Source organism: Ixodes scapularis, unplaced genomic scaffold (assembly GCF_016920785.2).
Source record: "Ixodes scapularis isolate PalLabHiFi unplaced genomic scaffold, ASM1692078v2 PGA_scaffold0__279_contigs__length_252992795, whole genome shotgun sequence".
Lineage (NCBI taxonomy): Eukaryota > Metazoa > Arthropoda > Arachnida > Ixodida > Ixodidae > Ixodes > Ixodes scapularis.
In genome coordinates, this window is record NW_024609835.1 from 207,850,722 (window position 1) to 207,872,041 (window position 21,320).

General features: G+C 45.5%; 1 protein-coding gene across 1 annotated transcript; it reads left to right on the forward strand.

Annotated features, from left to right (window-relative positions):
• Positions 1–384: 384 nt before the first annotated feature.
• Positions 385–14,200, forward strand: LOC120842037 (ice-structuring glycoprotein-like). The gene is made up of 2 exons (XM_040213055.3): positions 385–1,101; positions 13,441–14,200. The coding sequence occupies exons 1-2, from the start codon at positions 385–387 to the stop codon at positions 14,146–14,148; spliced, it is 1,425 nt and encodes a 474-aa protein (XP_040068989.1). The 3' UTR covers positions 14,149–14,200.
• Positions 14,201–21,320: the final 7,120 nt, after the last annotated feature.

Consider the following 21,320-nt stretch of genomic DNA (forward strand, 5'->3'; position numbering starts at 1 on the left):
CCGGATTCAGCTGTCAGGGGCGATTCGCTGATATTGTACGAGTATGAAAAATGAATGCATCTATAGCGCGATTTTGAACTGCTTCAAGTGCGTTGATGAGGTATATTTGCTGAGCGTCCCAGACGGCGGATGTATATTCAGGCTTTGATATTGTAGCGGAGACGCTGAGTGCGGGCTGAACAAAAAACATAAAAGAGAAGCAACCGGCACGCGACGAAGGGAACGCTCGTCGTGCTCGTGCGTGTGCGCGAGGCAGTTGGAAGACAGCCATCGAAGATGTCGGACCTCTCTGTGCGGTGATTAAACCAGTTAAAAAGGAAAGCAGAAATTGTAACACTGGTGTCAGAAGTGGAGCTCCGTTCGGGCCGACGCCTTCCCCGGGCAATGGAACCTCCTACCAGTCCCGAAGGGGACCACACCGCAACTACCGGCGCCGAAAATCTCGCTTCTTCAGACCCGACAGCGTCCGAACCCATGGCCCTCTTCAAAAGCTGGCTCCAACAAGCCGAAGCGTCCTACGCTCGACGAGAGAGCCTGTTTCTCCAAACTATGGCATCATCCATTCAGGACTTCACTGCCTCCATGACTGAACGTTTTCACCGCTTGGAGTCTCGATTCCCTGAACTCGAGGAGCAGCGCACCGCAAGCCCCCCGGTTCAGAACGCTACCCGACTTTCAACCCTGCGTCTCAAGCCATCGACATTCGACGGTACCGTTCCTTGGGCGCCTTACGTATCCCAGTTCAAGCTCATTGCTGACGCTAACCAATGGTCTCCGGCTCAAAAGGCACAAGCCTTGGCCGCCCATCTAACCGGACCAGCTTTGACAGTACTACACTACCTACCACCCGACACCCGCGATTCCTACGAAGCCTTGGTCGCGGCACTGAACGAGCGCTACGGGGAAGGACCCCTCCGCTTTCTTCATCACGCCCAACTTCGCAACCGTCGTCAGTCTGCAACCGAGACAGTTTCTCAAGTCGCCGACGACATCGAGCGCCTCGCCCATCTTGCATTTCCTGGTTGCCCACAAGACACAATTGACGCTGTGGCAACCATGGCGTTCATTGACGCCATCTCCTCCGTTGAGGTGCAGGATGCGGTTCGCCTAGCACGCCCCAAGACTCTCCGAGCAGCGCACACGGGCGCGCTGGAGATAGAAGCTGCTCGACAAGCATCACGATCTACGGTTCTGAGGCCTCCTACGCAGCCGCAAGCCCCGACAACAGCAACACATGCGCCTCCAGCCCCAGTTTGCTGGAACTGCCATCAGCAGGGCCACACGCGGGCACAATGTCCCACGTATCACCCCAGCAGCCGGAACCCAACAGCAACATCGCCGCGGATAATCACATCAACGCGTGTCCTGACAGCACCACTTACATGTATCTACCTTCAGGGCGTCGTCGACGGAGTTTCGGTACGCGCACTTGTTGATACCGGAGCTACAACCTCGGTAATTAGACCGGAAGTTTTGATGAAAGCGAATCGTGCTGTTCCACAAAGCTCTGACAGCTATGCTCTGCAAAGCGCAACGGGAGACATGGTAGCCGTACTAGGCTCCACAACTGTACCCTTCACCGTGGGTAGCTTTCACGCTTCGCTGCCTGTTGTCGTTGCCGCTATCGAGGAGCAGTGCATCCTGGGGTCGATTTCCTCAAAGCACACAAGTGCGTGCTCGATTTCAACGCTGGATTGCTGCATCTCGGAACTGACTCGATTCCCCTAGGCGCCGCCAAAGTGACGGTCCTCTACGACACTGGGTTGCCAATAAACGACACCCTCCCGTATATCTGTCCTCGCACATCCTCTATCAAGCTAGCTGCGCACGTATTACCATTATACGAAGGCGCGTCTGCTTGTCTCGATAAACTTGATGCTGAGAGGTTTTGCCAGCTGCTTGAAAAATTCACAAGCCTTTTCAGCACGGGAGACGCAGATATAGGGCTGACATCGGTGGCGACACACCGGATTGTGACAGGACAGGCTTCTCCCATTCGACAACCCCCTCGGCGCATTCCTCTCACACAGAGGTCTCACGTCGACGACTTGGTGAAGACAATGCTTCAACAGGGCGTGATTGAACCAGCATGTTCCCCCTGGTCATCACCAGTTACGCTAGTGACAAAGAAGGACGGTACAACTCGATTTTGCATAGACTATCGAAAACTCAACGACGTCACTAAGAAAGACTCTTTTCCACTTCCTCGGACTAATGACATCTTGGATGCCCTCGCTGGGTGCACATGGTTTTCGACACTCGACCTCAAAAGCGGATATTGGCAGGTCCCGGTGCAACCAGAAGACCGCGAGAAGACCGCCTTCACCACAGGTATCGGCTCGTATCAGTTCAGAGTAATGCCATTTGGAATCTGCAATGCTCCAGCTACATTTCAGAGGCTAATGGAATCGGTCTTGAACGAGCTCATAGGCACTATTTGCCTTGTATACCTTGACGACATCATCGTCTTCGGCAAGACAGTCACAGACCATCTGGCGAATCTAAACTTGGTTTTTTCACGCCTGCAAAATGCGAACCTGAAGCTCACACCGAAGAAATGTTCGCTGTTTACAAGGCAAGTGGAATACCTCGGCCACATCATTTTGGTGGATGGCGTTTCCACAGACCCTCGGAAACTCTCTGCTCTCGTTGATTGGCCAACCCCGAGATCCACCACGGACGTGCAGAGCTTCATTGGACTGGCATCGTACTATCGAAGATTCGTCTCCGATTTCGCTCACATCGCCAAGCCTTTGTATGCTCTGACTGAGAAGAAAGCGAAGTTCGTCTGGTCCTCGGAATGCCAGCGCGCGTTTGAGACGCTCAAAACAGCCCTCACGTCTCCGCCAACACTTGCGTATCCGAAGGAGACTGGACGCTTCATTCTTGACACCGACGCCAGCGCCTCGGCAATCGGCGCAGTTTTATCACAAGAGCAGGACGGACAAGAACGCGTCATTGCTTACTATAGCAAGGTCTTCACGAAGCCCGAACGCAATTATTGCACCACCCGACGGGAGTTGCTGGCCACCATCAAAGCCATCACCCATTTTGACCACTATCTACTGGGCCGGAAGTTTGTTATTCGAACCGACCACGCATCGCTGACATGGATGATGAGCTTCAAGACACCTGATGGTCAGGTCGCCCGCTGGCTGGAACGCCTGCATGAATACGACTTCGACATACAACATCGTTCCGGCTCAAAGCACACCAATGCCGATGGTCTCTCTCGTAGGCCATGTAGTGAAAAGTGCAAGCAGTGCTTGAGCATTGAAAAGCGCAGCTTCGACGCGCTTAACGCACTAACCAACCTACCCTGCGACTACGAAGCGTGGACGCCAGAAGAGCTCCGAAACGCTCAACTTGACGACCCGGACATCGGCCCATTGGTAAGATGGAAGAGACAGAATAACAGGCCCCCTCCTAAGGAAGTATCTCGGCTGTCTCCGGCCCTCAAGAGTTACTTGGCGCAATGGGACTCTTTGCTGCTGCGCGACGGTGTTCTTTACCGACGCTGGGAGTCCGCTGCGGGCAACTCTGTTGTATGGCAACTGGTGCTGCCACGAAGACTCTGCTCTCAAGCGTTTCACCAGCTGCACACAAGCCCTGAAGGAGGACATTTCGGCGTGAACCGCACCCTGAAAAAGATTCGGCAGCGCTTCTACTGGCTACAGTGCCATAATGACGTAAAGCAATGGTGCCGTCTATGTGACATGTGCGTCTCACGGAAAGGTCCTCACGTAAAACAGCGAGCACCGCTTCAAGAACATGTCACGGGAGCACCTTTTGAACGCGTCGGCATTGATGTGCTTGGACCGTTTCCTCGATCTAAGCTTGGCAACAGGTTCCTGCTGGTCATTGTTGACTATTTCACGAAGTGGCCGGAAGTCATTCCTATACCGAGCCCGACCGCCTCCGAAATCGCCGACGCTCTGGTGACAAACTGGATTACACGGTATGGAGTTTCCCTGAGCATCCACTCGGACCAAGGCAGGAGCTTCGAATCTCGGGTGTTCCAAGAAGTCTGCGAAATGTTCAACATCAAAAAGACAAGAACGACGCCTCTCCACCCGCAGTCAAACGGTTTAGTCGAGAGGATGAATCGAACGATCCTACAACATCTGTCCATGTTCGTCAGTGATCAGCAAGATGACTGGGATAGCATCGTGCCTTTGTTTTTGTATGCATATCGCACGTCTGCTCATGAGGTCACTGGCTATACGCCTGCCACAATGCTCTTCGGTCATGACCTTCGCATGCCCTGTGATTTAGCCCTTCCACGAGCATCAGAGCCGACCACAAACCCTGCGTCCTACGTAGGCGAACTGAGAACAAACCTCGAGCGGGTGCACGCATTTGCTCGACAGCGTTTGGCGAGCGGCTTGGATCGCATGAAAGCCCGGTACGACGCGCACGTCACAACGCGCCCGTTCTCTCCAGGGGAAAGAGTATGGCTTTACAACCCGATTCGCAAAAAAGGACTGTCTCCGAAATTGCAGCGTAACTGGCAAGGACCTTTCATCGTCATCAAACGTCTCAGTGATGTGGTCTATCGCATACGTCGCAAGGATAGATCACGGGCCCTCGTGGTCCACCGCGACCGGCTGTGTTTGTATCAGGGACTTCTGTAGGACTTGCTCGGTCTTCAAAGGTTGGGAGGGGGATAGTGTAGCGGAGACGCTGAGTGCGGGCTGAACAAAAAACATATAAGAGAAGCAACCGGCACGCGACGAAGGGAACGCTCGTCGTGCTCGTGCGTGTGCGCGAGGCAGTTGGAAGACAGCCATCGAAGATGTCGGACCTCTCTGTGCGGTGATTAAACCAGTTAAAAAGGAAAGCAGAAATTGTAACAATATTATTAGTTATTTGTATGCCAGTAGTTTTATTTCCTGAAGGGCGTGGTGCAGTTGACGTTTCAGGTATCTCTGGGTTTTGTTAGCAGATAAGGTGATGTTAGTAATATGGGCACGCCAAGATACACCGCTGCGAAGGGTGACACCAAAGTAATTATACTATTCGGTTAATTCTACGGTGGTGGTATTTACGGTATAGGGAAAAAAAAGAGGATTACGGCGGCGTTGAAAGGGCATACCTTTACATTTAATAGAGTTAAGGGAAATTAGCCAGCGGTCGCACCATTGCAGCACTTAGTTAAGGTCGTTTTGGACGGCAGATTGGTCTGATACATTAGTGATTGAATGGTAGATGACGCAGTCGTCTGCAAACATGCGAATAAGACAGGACAAGGGTTGCGTTAAAGCATTAAGATATATTAAAAATAAAAGGGGCCCAAGTACAGATCCTTGGGGGACGCCCGATGTGACTTTGTATTGACTTTGTACAAGATGTACAATATTGACTTTGTACAAAATGTTAAGGTTCTTGGTGTACATGAGCTGGGACGCCGAAGTACAAAGCATAGCTGGCAGACTTTCAAAACTTGTGGGCATTATTTATAAATCCCGTCATATATTACCGCTTTCGGTCTTAATTCTTCTTTATAACTCCCTCCTTTACTCTTGCTATTATTACTGCTTCCTTGTTTGTGGTAGCACAACGGTTACAAATATGCATCACGTGTATGTTCTCCAGAAGAGAATAATTCGAGTTATGTGTAATGAGGAGTTCAACGCTCACATATCACAACTTTTAAAAAACCTTCATATAGTTCCAATTACAGAGTGTTATAATTATAAACTTCTTCTAACATATCAAACGTCTGTAAGGCAAAATCAACTTGTTTTTCTATCAATCGCCAATATGAAGCGGAGAGTGCCTGCATATGCAGGCCGTTGTGTTGGCACATGGTCAACGCCTCGCTCGAGAACAGGCTACGGCCTCCAGATGTTGCAATACTCTTTGCCTAATGTTATAAACAAAACACATAGACTGGGCACGAATTTGATGAGTTTGAGCAGAAAGAATATTCTTTCATTGTTTCTCTGGTGTTATTTGTGCCTATTCTTGATGGGACCTCCGACCTGCAAGAAATGTTCGTGATGTCTGTAAATTTGTTTTTCTTATTTGTTGCATGTTTTGTTATTATGTAAACCTTGTTCTACAGGTCACTAGTATGTAAAATAGTTTCTCTCGTTGCTGTTGCTGGTGGGGAGGAGAAACGCTGTCAAGCGACAAAAGTCTGCCTTTTTTTTCTCTCTCCCTTTCCCCTGGAAAGAAACAATAAATTCGAAGTTGAAAGTTGAATTTGAAGATTAGGGGTCTTGTTATTAACTAGGACATATTGGGAGTGGTTCTTAAGAAATGATTTAATCCATCTTAAGATATCAGGGTCTAAGTTTAACTGATCAAGTTTTAGTACCAAGGGCTTAGGAGGTACTTTGTCAAATGCTTTTTGAATAATCTAAACAAATTGTGTCAGTTTGTATGTTAGAGTCGAGATTAATGTGAAGATCATGAAGAAAGAGAGCTGATTGAATTTCGCAGGTAAATCCTTTACAAAAACCGTGCTGCGACGGATGGAAGAAGTTGATCGAGTCCACAAAATGCAAGACTTGAGTGAAAATGACGTGTTCCATAATTTTGCAAGGCAAGCTCGTTGGAGAGATAGGGCGGTAGTTTAATGTGGATTCTTTATTACCTGATTTGTGGACGGGAACGACCTTTCCCTTGTTCCAGTCTTCCGGTATGTTACATGTTGAAAGTGAGAGAGAAAGTAAGAAACACAAATATGCTGCAGAGATGTGGTTAGTATTATTTCAGAAATTAGGAATTGATTTTGTCTACGCCGGCTGATGATTACAGACTGATGTTATCAATTACTGACGCAATAACATCAGCAAAAAAAGTTAGGGAAATATTGGACATTCGGTGTTAGGTAACATCGTAAATGACACTTCCGATTCTGCAGTGAAAGCGGATGAAAACGTAGGGTTGAAGACATTTGCACATTCAGCATAATTCACAAGTTTTCTCGGTTTATTGGTAATGAAAACAGTGTGCATTTGCTGAGGGTTTATTATTTGCCAGAATTTTCGGGCGTTTTTATCAACATGTTTGGTTATGCCCACGAGAAAAAACAAGTACTTGGCCTTTCGGATTGCGGTTCAATATGCATGCTCAGCCGCGTGATATTTTCCCCATGGACTAGGGCCAGTCGTCTGCTTGGCTGGGTGGAAGACATGTTTTTTTTTCTTCTATCGTTTAATCTTTTGAGGGATTTAGTGAACCTCGGTTTTTGTTGATCTACATGGAAACTGAACAAGGGGTTGAAAGTATTTGCTGGTACGTTGGTCGTATTTTTAACAATCAAACAATATTTATAATTTGACCGGTTGTGAAATGTCAATTCAAAAAACTGGAGAAAGGTGTTCAGCTCGTTATTTATTGTTTCCTAATTTTCTTTATTGTACAGGCGAATTGTTTTCTTTTCGGTATGAATTTTTGAAGGGGTAAGCTCAAAGACAGCATGAATAACTTTGTAGTCACTAATTTCTCGAAGGTAGTTTATGGATAATAGACTGTCAGGGTAATGGTTAATATGAGATCTAAAATGTTTGTAGATTCACTAGCGACGCGCGTAGGTTCTGTTACCATCTGGATGAGAGTAAAATTGAGACAATCCTCAATGAATTCTCTGGCTTCTGAGTTGCTTGCAGTTATGGGCGATAAGTCAGTCCAATTAATAGTTGGAATATTGAAGTTACCCAAAGGAAAAATTTGTGCATTTGAGTACTCTAGGGAGTGTTGACATAGTTGGTCGTTTATTTTAAAGGAAAAGTCGGTACTATAATTTGGTTGTTTGTAGCAGATGCCCAGTACAACTGTGCGGGAAGAGGCCCGACAGATGAGCCAGAATGCTTGAATATCACGTGGAATAGTAATGAGAGAACAGGACAACTGCTTGCTAACGGCGATGAGTACACCTCCAGCTCGCGCGCCTTAACGATAATTTCAATAGAGGTGAACATTTGCCAAGTCAGCCAGGACTTCAGCATCAGTAAGGTCGGAAGTTAACTATGTTTCAGTTAGTAGTAATATATTGCTGCGAGACGACGAGGCGAGATTAGAAACAAGATCCCGTTTTGAAAGGAAGCTCCGGGTGTTGGTAGATATAACAAATAAGGAAGTATTTACACCAGGGGTGAATTGAGAACAGTTAAAAGGTCACCGATACACTGATGATTGTTATGAAATTTTTTTACAGTTCATGACTGCTCGTCAAACATATCATGTTGTTTGCCAATGAAGAGTGTTTTGTAGGGTAGCCATAATGGGAGACTGCCTTGTTTTTAGCAAATGTAACTAAGTGCTTCCGGGCGTTTTGGACGGGGCACGAGAAATCTTTGCCAACGCTAAAAACGGTGCCCTTTAACTTACAGCCGTTCGAAAGAATAGCCTCCCTAGTTTTAGAGAACGTTAGTTTCACGATTAATGGGCGACAGCGTCCGTTTGTGTGATAGCCGAGACGGTGAGCTCACTCTATATCTCTAGGTTCAAGGGTCACATGAAGGTGATCAGACCATAACTGAACTACTCTTTCTTCGGACTGAACAGAAATAAGTCTCATGTTGGGCATGATCAGAAACAAAGTAAAATAATAAATCATTTCTTCGTGAACGGTTTTCAGCATCGTCCATTCGGGCGTTCAACCCGAAGACCATATGCGCTCTTTGAGTGGTATCAGCACGTGCCGTCTCGAGATCAGATTGCAAGGTTGTTTTTGTTGTTGTTGTTGTTTTGTTTGTTTTTGTAATGGTTTGTTTTATGGTTTATTGTTTGTTGTTTAGCAGTCGTTGTACTTAAGCAGTAACTGCCTCCCGAAGTATTCAACAGTTATGTTTCCCTGCTTTCTTGAAAATACATCTCCGGCAATGACGAAGAGACGTTCTACCGACGCTCTCGAAGGAACGGCGGTGTTGTGCTTCAGCAAGAGCTGGTAGATCTGGGATTTCAATTTCTCTTGTGTTCTCTCTACTTCTAAAGAGCGAAGTTGACACCGGCTTGTGTGCCTTCCCGCGTTGGCAACATCAGGGTTTACATTCGGTCCGTACTCGATTCTAGAAGGTTCAACCAACGAATCTCATTGTATTCGCTGGGTGAAGGACATTCCGAGCTGTAGAGTTTCGTTGAGCGACGTTTATCGCGGGACACGTCAATCGAACTGTTCGATGGACGTGTTCAGCGTTATACTTTGCTGTACTGTCTTACTTTTCGTTGTTTTTTGGGTTGCGCACCAATCATTCTCGCAATAGACGCATACTCAGTTTAGAATAAAAAGGAGGCCGTTTAAGCGGTTTTGTACATATTACTCCTCAAAAGTAACCAGATACCGTTACTCGTTACTTGGCCTTAAAAGTAACTAAATACTTTAGCCGTTTCTTTTCTAGAAAAGTAAGTGAATACGTTACTTGTTACCAAACATATTAACAGGTAAAGGTAACTCATCACTTGTAACGCGTTGCGTGCATGTCTGTTCGATAGTGTAGTTTCCGGTCGAGGGAGTTGACGTTGACGCACGAGCTGTCACGCAGTGGGAGGACAGATGAGTCACCGGTATCGCGTGCATAGCAAGTAGGCACACATTCTGAGGTGACGCTCTGGAAGGTTCAGTACGGCACAAAGCAGCGCACGTGGCATGATGGAGGAAAGCACCTGCATAGAGGAAGCGAGTGAATGAGTTGACTGTACATGTCTGGTCGAGGGAGGTGACACACGAGCCGTCACGCAATGGGAGGACAGATGGCAGTCAGCGGTATCGGGTGCATGGAACGTAGGCACACATTCCGAGAAGACGCTCGGGAAGGCACAGTAGGGCAGAAAGCAGCACGCCTGTGATGACGGAGGAAAACACCTGCATAGCGAAAGCGAGTGGATGATTTGACTGTGTCGCAGCATAGCCACCGAGGACCACCCTACCTATCTGCATATTAATTACATTTTAACTACTACAGAGTACGTCTAGACTACATGTCTGCATTTTCATTATAAACCGTGTCTTTTTTTTATTTTTTATTGTAAATTTACATACACGTGGCTGAATATGAAGACACCTCGCAGTCCACCGCCAGGCTCATTTTGCTATATAAAACAGCGCAAGCTCACCGAAAGCACACGGGCACTTTCACACTTCAGCCAAGAGCATCCAAAGAAACCAACCTACTGAAAACCATGACGGCTCTGGTGAGAGGCATTAGTTTTTTATATGCTGCTTTCTAACTTATATACGGTGCTTTAAGCTCCTTTATTTATAGATGCATATTTTTCTTTATTTTTACTTTTAAACGACACGTTTTCACATACATTTTATTTACTGAATTCAGTATAAAAGATTTAGAAAGATATTGAACTACAATGCAGACTTGCCACTTCAATTTATCATTGACATTTTAACTTAAAAGGTTGTAAATACACTAATTGACGAAGAAGGATCCAGAAATCAGCGTAAAAATACAGATGCAATCTCGCAATTCATAGACCTTGAGAGCCTCAAAACGCCATATTGAATTTCGACTGTTACATTTATGTGAGGGACTAAACTATGAACGTTCTTGTATTTCATACTTACTAAGGATGAGAGCTGAGATATTCGTATAGAAGCATTTAATCTAAAAATTGCTATTTCTTTGCTTATAGCAATAATGATCCATATATTACTTTATTTTAGACATGATGGGAGACCGCACGATTAAATCTAACAAAACGCAATCCGCTCTTTTAAGCAGTATAAGAAATAGAAAAATCTCATTCTCGATCCTCTCGTTTTCCGTTAGTGGACAATGACATAGCAACTTTACACAATAAAAAAATGTCGAGTATCTCACTGCGAAACAACAAACAAAATTGTTTGCTGATTCGGAGTTTATTTTCCGCTAAAAAAACCGGGCTTATCGGAGTTTATTTTGTTAGTTTTTCAATTTTCTAAAATTCGGAGCCAAATTTTAATTTGTTGACAATTTTTCCTCATTTCAAATAGAAATTAAAAGTCCGGACATAAACGTACCTTACATATTTCAAAACTCGCCTTTATCGAATACTATTTAATCAGCTGCACTTGGCATTAGCGCATTACTATTGGCAATGCTAACTATCCCACGACAGACACTGCAAAATTGTGTTGCTTCAATAACAGTCGATTCTTTCAAATATGTAAACTCCTGGACGTGGTCGCTGGAAAGTATGGGAGCTTCAGCTGCACTCTCCCATCCATTGAAATATGCGCGTTCATAGCTATCACTGTTAAAAAAAACTGTACCACTCGTTTTCTTGAGACCCACCCATATAGTGTGGCCCAGACTAGAAACCTAAACAATGGCTTTAGTCGTGACCAAGACAACAAACCTGAACGAGCTAAAAGGTAACCCATTTTCGCCAGTAATCCAAGTGTGAAAGGAAACTAACACGCTCCTCTCAGGACCAGTGATAATGTGATTTTATAAAATGTATTTGAAAAATACCGCCTTTTTCATTTTTATATTTTGTGGGACCTGGAATTTTCTAGTTTTTCTTGGCGGCAATTTTACGGCGCGAGTTTTTTCGGATTTTTTCGGATTTATCCGATAACACGGAAACATAGTAATTGAAAAACGCATACAAATTTACTCTTAAATATTGTCGCGCGTCGACCGTCTCATCAGAGACTTCAAAACATAAAAGGGAAACGTTCACATAAAAAACATACGGTATGAAGAGGGATCTGCTTGGCCGTGTGCACGCGGACCTTTTAACTTGTATTTCTGACCATTCCCTAAAGTGCTAGTTGGTGAGTATCACTGTATTACACGTTCCTCGAAAACGGGAATAAAATCATGTTCCTCGTTCTTTCTGAATCGTAGAATGGGTTCCCGTCACAAGTTCCAGTGGTTCGCAAGGAACGCTCTCGTCCCATTTGTAAGATTGGAACGTGCTGTTAAATTAATGGTACATTTGCTCATTTTAATAAAATATTGTACTGGATAATCCAGACATAAAATAAATAAATAAAGTGAAAATATTCGCATAAAACTACGTGTCCAGTTGGGACGATCACATTTGTTCCCGTTTTTTTTTTCGATGATCCCTCCGAAACTTCCCCATCCCTTGAAATGAGAAGTTGAAATGGACGATAAGAGAAAGCCTAAACGCTTAATGAAGTCGGGCAAATCTGCAGTTAAATACATAAATAAATAAGCAATGCCGTTCCTCCTGCCGTTTTCTCGAAAATGTAGCGAGTTTTCGTCCCAGTTCCATCGACGCAAGACGGAACAGCGGCGTTCCTCCTAAGAGGAACACGTTCCGGGAGCGTGTTCCCTGAAAGTGTTCCCGGAACGTGTTCCCGGAACGGAAGCGGCTGTAGAACACTGGTGCATTTTTAAATAGAAAATAAAATAGCGCGAAAAGAATAAAGACAAGAAAGTAGACAGTCCAGGTGTCCCTTTTGTCTATTCTCTTGTCTTGTTCATTTTGCGCTATTACATTTTTACCTCATTATTAATTATACGTGTCTCTACAAGTCAATGTTGTTACGGAGTAAAGGCTGTTTCACATGCTGCGACTTGACGCAAATGTGCGGTTAAAATCACAGTCGCACTGTCGCAGCGGCTCTGCAACTGCTTTCCACCAAGGTGGTATTTTGTCGCAAAGTCGGTGCCATCGCTTTCTCGTCCACCAGCCGTTCATTAGCCAGCTTTCATCCGCGATAGCTGCGTATTTGAAAATAAATTTAGGCACCTAAAAGATTTTGGTTTAGTGTTTAATTTTTAGAGAGTTTTAGTAACATGTTGTATTCGTAAAACATGTGTGTTTATTACAACTTCTTTTGTTGTATTTTAGGCAGAGTGAAATGCGTCGCGTCCGTGTCCGCTGCAACTAGAAGAGCCGGCTGCGCCGCCAGAAATTGGGCTGTTGTTGGAGCATGTGAAACCAAATATTGCGATAGCACTCGAAGCGTCGGCTGTAGCACCGAGTGTTTTTCGCACAGTCGCTGCATGTAAAACAGGTTTAAGGCGAAATGCGATAAATAATGAACTGTAAAGAAAGGTTTAGTTAGCAAAATAGTGCCGAACAAAACAAAGAACCAGCGTCAATACAGCAGAAAAGCGGGCAGCAATTTCGCGGCGTAACAGGAAGTGAGAGCGAGACTGACCCTGCAAGGCCACGGGCAGCTCCTTATCTAGTGTGCATCGGCATCGCAACAAGTCGGCCCCGAAGTTTCAAGCAACGCGCGTTCGGGTTAAGAATGTACAGACACTTTCGAGAACAAGAAACTAAGACGAAATAATAAAAGTTACGCCCCGAGTAAAAGAAACGCAACGCCTTGAAGCATTGCGTGACCGAGTGCTGCTTGTTCGGCCCTGCGCGCGGCAATATCCGCCCGAACTTTTTTTTAAATCGCATACGAAAACAAAATACAGGCCACTGTATGCAAAAATGTAGACTTGAATATCAGTTCAAAAACGTCGCATTGTAACTTGTTAAACTCATGATGGAATTCTCCTGCAGCTTCGTCTGACTATCCTCATCGTGGCTCTTGCCGGCGTGCTCGGAGCCTCCAAAAGGGCGGCAAGGGCGGCTACGGCGGCTACGGCGGCTACAGCGGCCACGCCGGCTACGGCGGCTACGCCCGCTACGGCGGCTACGCCAGCTAGGAAGGCTAGGGCGGCTACACCGGCCACGCCGTCTACGGCGGCCACGCCCGCTACGGCGGCTACGCCAGCTAGGAAGGTTAGGGCGGCTACTGCTGCTACACCGGCCACGCCGGCTACGGCGGCTACACCTGCTAGGAAGGCTAGGGCGGCTACACCGGCCACGCCGGCTACGGCGGCTACGGCGGCTACGCCAGCTAGGAAGGCTAGGGCGGCTACGGCGGCTACACCAGCTACGCCGGCTACGGTGGCTACGGCGGCTACCCCAGCTAGGAAGGCTAGGGCGGCTACGGCGGCTACACCAGCCACGCCGGCTACGGCGGCTACGCCCGCTACGGCGGCTACGCCAGCTAGGAAGGCTAGGGCGGCTACACCGGCCACGCCGGCTACGGCGGCCACGCCCGCTACGGCGGCTACGCCAGCTAGGAAGGTTAGGGCGGCTACGGCTGCTACACCGGCCACGCCGGCTACGGCGGCTACGCCTGCTAGGAAGGCTAGGGCGGCTACGCCGGCTACGGCGGCGACGGCGGCCACGCCCGCCACGGCAGCTACGGCGGCTGCGTAGCCGGCAAATGCGACGGCTACGCCGGCTACGGGCTCGGATACGGAAGCAGTCTGCGTGATGAAGGACTGTACAGCAGATACGGCGGGCTCGGATTCTACGGCGGGCACGGAAGCTTCTATGGTTGAAATCCAAATGAAAACGCGGAAATAAATAACGTTTCCCTTTCTAACAATGCTTTTGATATCATTTTACTCAACACTACACTTCTAGAGTTTACCGATAGCGCCATGTTACGGCTTCAACGAGCAGATTGCCTTATGGAACTTGCAAATTGGCCCTAGGTTTCGCGCTCCCATAAATACGACGTAAATATTTTTTTTTAGTTTTATAACGCTATGAAATTATCTTTGCGCTTTTCCAGCTCTCGATAGCATCATCAGAGTGACTTTTGATCGAAATCGGTGCCTTTTTTACGGGTGCAACCTAACCCAAACCAGGCTGCTCGAGCGACGTCTATGGGATATCCACAGCATGTTGTAACATTCTCCTAAAGCAAATGTGTCCGAAGAGACACATTTGCTTTAGGAGAATGATTGAGAATGACACTTTACTTCAGCTGTTTGGCGCCACCTTTTGGCAAACCTGGAAGCTTGTTTTCGATGACTTTCTAAATAAACCTAAACGATCACGCATCTGTCGTTTTTTTTTTTTTTAAATAGACGAAAACACGATAATGTGAACCGTTGAAACACGATTTACGTGCCTACCAGGACTTTGTTATCACCGTTGGGATGCCGCCACGTAACGGGCATCTAAAAAGCAGAGCCTGTCAACGGAAGTATGGCTCGTTCGTGGAGTTAGTCCTGAATGCGACTTAGCGGAGAATCCTAACGAATTTACTACGTTGGCTATATTAATGGGGCCATGAAACAATTTTTGCACTTTCGATAAATACAACTCGGAATCACTCCCTGACGTAAGTAACCGAATAAACATGCCTTAGTTTTTCTTTTAAGAAAAAGCAAGTGCCAAATAAATTCGAGAAATATGAGCACCGTTTAACCCCTTAACTCAGAGCTAGAACAAGGGGCCACGTGGCCTGGTCCCTATTCTATGCCGCCAACTTTAATCATAGCCACGGTCTGGGTCGGCAACTAGAGAACCGCTGGCTGAGCTCCAGGCATTGTTAGAATTCGGCTATTCTAATCACCGCAGTGTTTGGACACGAGCCATTACCCAAGTTTCCGCCGAGTCATTGACTGTTACGAGCCGAAGTCGAGTTCTCCCGCAGTTCTAGTGTCAAATCTATGAACCGCGCTCGATTGTCATCAGGTGGGTGGTTTCTATTCCACAATTACGTCGTCAAGCTTTGCAAAGGCAAGACTGAAACAAAGCGTCCCCTTTTATCCTCGCAATTTCACCGCGGCGAAGAAGCGTTTGAATCAGTGGCGGTCTGTATGAATATACTTGGGCCAGGTAGGACGAGTACGCCTCTGCTAAGTCATGAACATCTCAGCACGATATCGTTTCGTAACCCCTTTAAAGCGTCCACAGTGATCCGCAATGTGCATTTCACACCATCAAGATCTCCGTTTTTTGCAGACGATAGGTAGGAGCAGGATCTGAAAATGCGGGGACCTCTGACTGGTCGGAGCCCCTGATGATGATGGGATCCAGCATCTTGAGAACCAATGTTAGCGCGGAGCCGTACACAATACAGCCATAATCAAGTCGGGAGCGTACGACCAAACGCTAGATGCGCAATAAAAAACACCGATCAGCCTCCAGGGCACGTGCTACAAGATCTTTAGTATATTAAGTGATTTCACACATTTCATTCTGAGGCTCTTAACATGTGGAATGAAAGTCGTTTTCGAGTGAAATACAAGACGTAAAGACTTGTGTTCGTTCTTTAGTGCAAAAGGAACTTTACACATAATTAAAAAAGGCTCAAGTGAAATTTCCCGACGAAGAAAGAAGCACACACAAACCATTTTCTGAGGAGGTAACCTAAAACCTTTGATATCTGCCCTTTTGACATAATTGTTGATCGCAAGTTGAAGTCGACGTTCACAAATGGACGGATAACAAGATGTGACTGAAATTTGTACATCATCAACATAGAGTGAGTACTGAACAAATATTGATATAATACGAGCAATTGAATTTAGTTTTACGATAAAAATGTGACGCTAGGCACACCGCCTTGTGCGACTTCACTGTTTTGCGAGAATTCTTTAGAAATAATTGCCCCACGCTTCACACGAAAAGTGCGTTCCCGGAGGTGCACATGGATAGCACCAAGCATACTGGCTTGAAGACCAATGTGGAACAAATCCTGCGATATGCATTTTTTCTAGAGTTTCACTTTCGGAAGAGCCATATGTGAAACGAATGTCGAATTTGATGTCTTAAATACGACAATATAGTCATATTAGAAAAAAAAAACAGTTACAAAATCCACATGCCACAAGGAATGTAACGGCCAATTGAGGGCTTGATATGATATCCCCTTCTATGCAGCACAAATGAAAACCTATTTTAAGTGCATGACTTCATTTTTTTTTTGTTTTTTTTTATCTAAATAATTATTTCAAGCTTTTTCTTTCAAATACGAAATTGTTTGGAGCGATTTATGCAAGTTGGTGTTCTTCACGTGTGGCAAACACGGTAAATACAAGGGACTCCGCAGAGTAATTGATTTTTAGATGTCTCTGGTTATTAGCAATGCAAAGATACTGCATGGCTTTGTTTACCACCACGTGACGAGCATATTCAGATAGCTAATGCCGACAACATGGCCTAGCATGCGACGATACTGTGTTGCGACATCATTATTAATGTACATTATCTCTTAGTGACAAGGACCGGTAGTTAATAATTAATTGGGTATTCGTGCTCTAATTGAAATACACCTCATGTTGTGAGAGTTGCTTTATATGCGCATAAAGGTAAGTCCTACTTTCCATTGCTGTGCTCTTCGACATGCTTCGCTTACAAAACACCGTAACAAGGTAGTATACGTAGCAAAAAAAAAAAGGAAACAAGAGACGCAAGGATGTTGCATATCAAGAATGGGACATTAAAATAAAAATAAACATGTAGCCATGTGTGGTTTAGACTAGCTACGCGTTTTACCAAAGTGCCACCCAACGTAGCCGTTTGTATAATTAATTATTACAACACATCGTTTGGTCTGCGGCATAGAGAAATAGCGAGGACCTGAAGTATTAGTACAGGGAGAGTCGTTCAGAGTGCCTTGATACGAGATCATGAAAAACATGAGGATGGTTGATGTAGGTATTTTGGCGACACCCAGATATTGAAGGGACTTTGTCTGGATGTGACAAATGGTTCATTAAAACTAGTTTTGTAACACGCTTCTTGGGGTGTGTTATTTTTCTATGAAATAGGAAGTGGAAATACAGATGGGTAGATTAAAGTCTTTAAGATTTTCAGTAAATCTAGAATTTATATCCGGAATTCCTTCACAAACCTGCTAAAGATCATGACTACCGAGAAGCACTATACCTGAAAAATATTTTGTTTTGGCTGAAAAAAAGATACCGGTGGCCCAAAAAAGAATACTCATGGCCAGACGAAACAACACACGAAACATAACCACGGATAGTGACTGAAGCGTTTGCCCATGAAATATATTCCAAACCATTTAAATATCAACCGAAAACCTACACCACAGCGATGAATACTGAGTTGTGGTGCAAAAAAGCATTACCAGTCAGTGGTTGAGTTACACAAAACATTGAAATGTTATGAAGCACTTGAGAAGCGTTCATGTACAAAAGAAAATGAAACTATACACAACCTTTATCAAATATTTTTACCAATCAGAAATTAGGGTTCAATTTGCATGGCAGCAACTGACACGGAGATCAAGTGAAGTCATAGGTTTACGTGTAATAATTTTATTCTTGCATGGGCAGCTGACCAATTAGTTTGCGGTACGTGGCAATCTATATATAAATAAAAAGCTTTATGCAAATTTATGGCGCCCCAGTTCCGTTTTCCGTGCCGCGGGGCCTGTAATAAATAGCTACAACTACAACTATAAATGTTTATTGTGATTGTCATAGGTTGTGCGTGTGTGTCTAATCCCACCTTTAGCGTTTAGTTATTGCTCTGCCTGCATTCCGTTTGCATTTACTGCTAGCACAAACAGGCGCGCCCACTAAATCAGCATATTGTCATTTACGGGATACAGAAGCAATAGGCAATGCTGAAAGGCCTCACGAGTCAACATATACTTCCCACTAACGTTGGCACTTTGCTGCGCCTGCAGTACGTCAGAAGTTTTTTCTGTATTTTTCCAAAAGCTAGAAGTCTGGAGCCTAACTTTTGTGTTTCAATCCCATTCTCAGCCATAGGTTCTTGATAAACCTCCAAGTATGCAACGGAGAAGCCTGGTGGGCTTTTGAGGCTCATATTGTCGCGTGCGTGGCCTGGTTGGCAGAGCTCGCGGCTCCCAAGCGGAGGCACGGATTTCAAAGCCTGCCAGCCCAGGCGCATTTTCACCCTTCGTACGTCTTCCGTAACGTCCCAGATAATGACGGGAAGTTTTCGTACCCTCTGGCCTAAAAACCCTTTGTGAGCATTGAACGTCAACATAAAGAAGCTACAAACTGCGCGATAAGGGAGAAACGAGAAGTCCACAGACGCAGCGCGCTGTTTTATGTCGGTCAGGCTTTTGCTGCAGTCTTAAGACGTACAACTTATGTTTGTTTTAATTACAGAAGAAATTTCGTTTTTTTAGTTTTATATTCGCTAAATTTTTAACACACATAGTCTTTTCCAGGACTATCATGAAAAATTGACGATTCCATCGACACTTCCGCGCATCACACGAGTTTTAAAGTCATGTAATTTATTTGAGAAAATAGAACACATTTAGAAGAAATACAAGAAAGACACCCTGACGGGGATCGAACCCTCATCTAGGAGATTGACATAAATCATGCTACCTAGCTGTGGTTTTCTTTCTTTATTGCTGCACATACCTTTGCGGCAAAGGTGCTTAAAGGGAAACTTCGTAAAGGACTGATGTCTGGGGAACAGTTTCGCTCAGTAAAATTTAATGAAATATTTACACCAGCTTTATCATACTTACAAAGACCATAGAATCAATAATGTGATGAGCGCACTTTGTGTGCTGTTTGAAAATGCGGCTGCTTTGAGTGGGTCGGACCTAATTTAAATTCTGTGCTCCCCGTTCTTCTTTTTTTTTCCCCCAACAACATTAAGCTAGTGTAATGTGGGCTTTGTTTGCGAAAACGTTTTCAGCGATAGTGCTTCATCGTTCGGAGTGAGTTCCTATACATATTTAACGCTTTCGAGAGAAAGGCCAATTATAAAATTAGCGTTGACGCATATTATTAAAACAATCTTACGCTTTTCTGTGTGTCATGTCGATCGTGCGACGTCATTCCGTGTTGAACGACTGTTCCGAACAAGCAAAAAAAAAAAAAACTTTTTATAAACATAATTCACTTATGTATAGTAGGAAACATATCCTGGGGGGGGGGGGGGGGTCCTCTCAATCTGAGTTTAGGTTCAATTGTATAGACAACCTACTTAAACAGAAACAAACTTTAACGTCTTTGCGGGATGCATGAACGCCTCAGAGTTATTTAGTGCACCATTCGTTTTTGTTTCTCAATCTACAGATTAAAAAGAATATTTTGTTTCGCACAAATTGATGAAATTGATATTACGCACCATAGTTGTAATAAGCTGTTTTATATTGTTTGGGCAGGGACAAATGTATCTCGTAACGTATAACCACTCCGCACTTCATAAAAGAACCCTATTCAAACTGGACGATTTAGAGGAGAAATGGACAGTAGAAGTTGCTTTGTTTTGCACTTTAATTTGCCCAAAACAATCTTTGTCAGAACCTATTAGTCCCACAATTGAAAGCATTTGAACAGGCTAGACACACTGGTGTTTTTCGACTGAGAGAATTATAATATTTTTTTTAAAGTTCTCCCAAGCAAAGGCGCCGCGACCGTCAAACATTCTGCTCGCTGGCGTAACGGGCAACCTGTCACCGTCATGCTGCAGCGTTCGTGGAAGCCAACACGGCGTAACCGCTTACGTTATTCTCCCGGCGAGTTTCGTTCAATGCGGCCTCAACTAATGGCTGCTGTCGTTTGGGTGCCCGAGCAATAAAAGCGAAAAGCCATGGTACCGACCGCTGTACCATGAGTACCGCCATAACGTGACCATGTCGAAAACAACAAGGTCAGCCACCGGGCTTAAACATTCAGCAACCCGCTGAATGAGACACGTTCTATACGTTCTACCTGTAATGTCACGTTGCCCAAGAAAAAAAAAGTGGCTCCAACTTTTTTTTTTTGCCATTTTTCATGGACGATGTTCTCCTTTATATTTGTGACTGGTTTTTAAATGCGATGGGTATACCTACAGCACCTCAATTCTCAAGGGGGTAGACTCACCACACTTCAGCCGTCATAGGAAGCGAGCAAGCCGGCCGTGTCGCAGCGGTCGCCTATTGTTCGCCGCGACCTGGCGGTAGCCGCCGCAGGAGCATCGGGCAGGAATGGCGACGAACAGCACAGCGGACAGTGTCCCTGTCGTGATTACGACGGAATTTAAGGCAGTTACGAGTTCGGAAAGTTCCTTCGGAAGCCGGTGCCGCCGGCTCAGAATCATCGCGAGGTAATAGCAACGAACAGCACAGAGGGCAGTGGGCGACTAAGAATCCGGAAAGCTTCTTCGGTAGCCGGTGCAATCATCGGGGGGAAGCAATGGCGATGAGCAGCACAGCGGACAGTGTTCCCGGGGTGCTTGCGACGGGGTTTAAGGCGGTTACGAATCCATAAAGCTTCTTCCGTGGTGCCAATATGACGAAGAGAAAACTTTTTCATGAATCTGGCCGTGTGTGCGACGCGAAGGAGGTCCGTTTCGACGGACAAGTGGATGTCACGGAGCGCCGTACTGTGCAAACAAAATTAAGCGCGCCCGCAAAAAAATTTTGTTGGCGTTGAGTGGACTGCGGTAATTATGTACGTTTATTTCTGAATCAGCTTGACAATAACTGGGCGATTTTTTTTCGCGCCGTTCCGCGATTCTCTTTACTATCTTCCTGTAGGCTGATGGAAACATCCAACGGTAGGCTTAGGAGGGCGACCGCATTCCGCTTCTCGACTCCGGTGAAGTATTTGCTGCATACTTTAGACTTTGCCGTCGGTGTC

Bases quoted from the DNA above. Each gene is read 5' to 3' on its own strand.
- LOC120842037 (XM_040213055.3), top strand. From the start codon at position 385: ATGGAACCTCCTACCAGTCCCGAAGGGGACCACACCGCAACTACCGGC. The intron at 1,102-13,440 runs GTTCGCCTAGCA...ATTCTCCTGCAG, and splicing joins CCGTTGAGGTGCAGGATGCG to CTTCGTCTGACTATCCTCAT.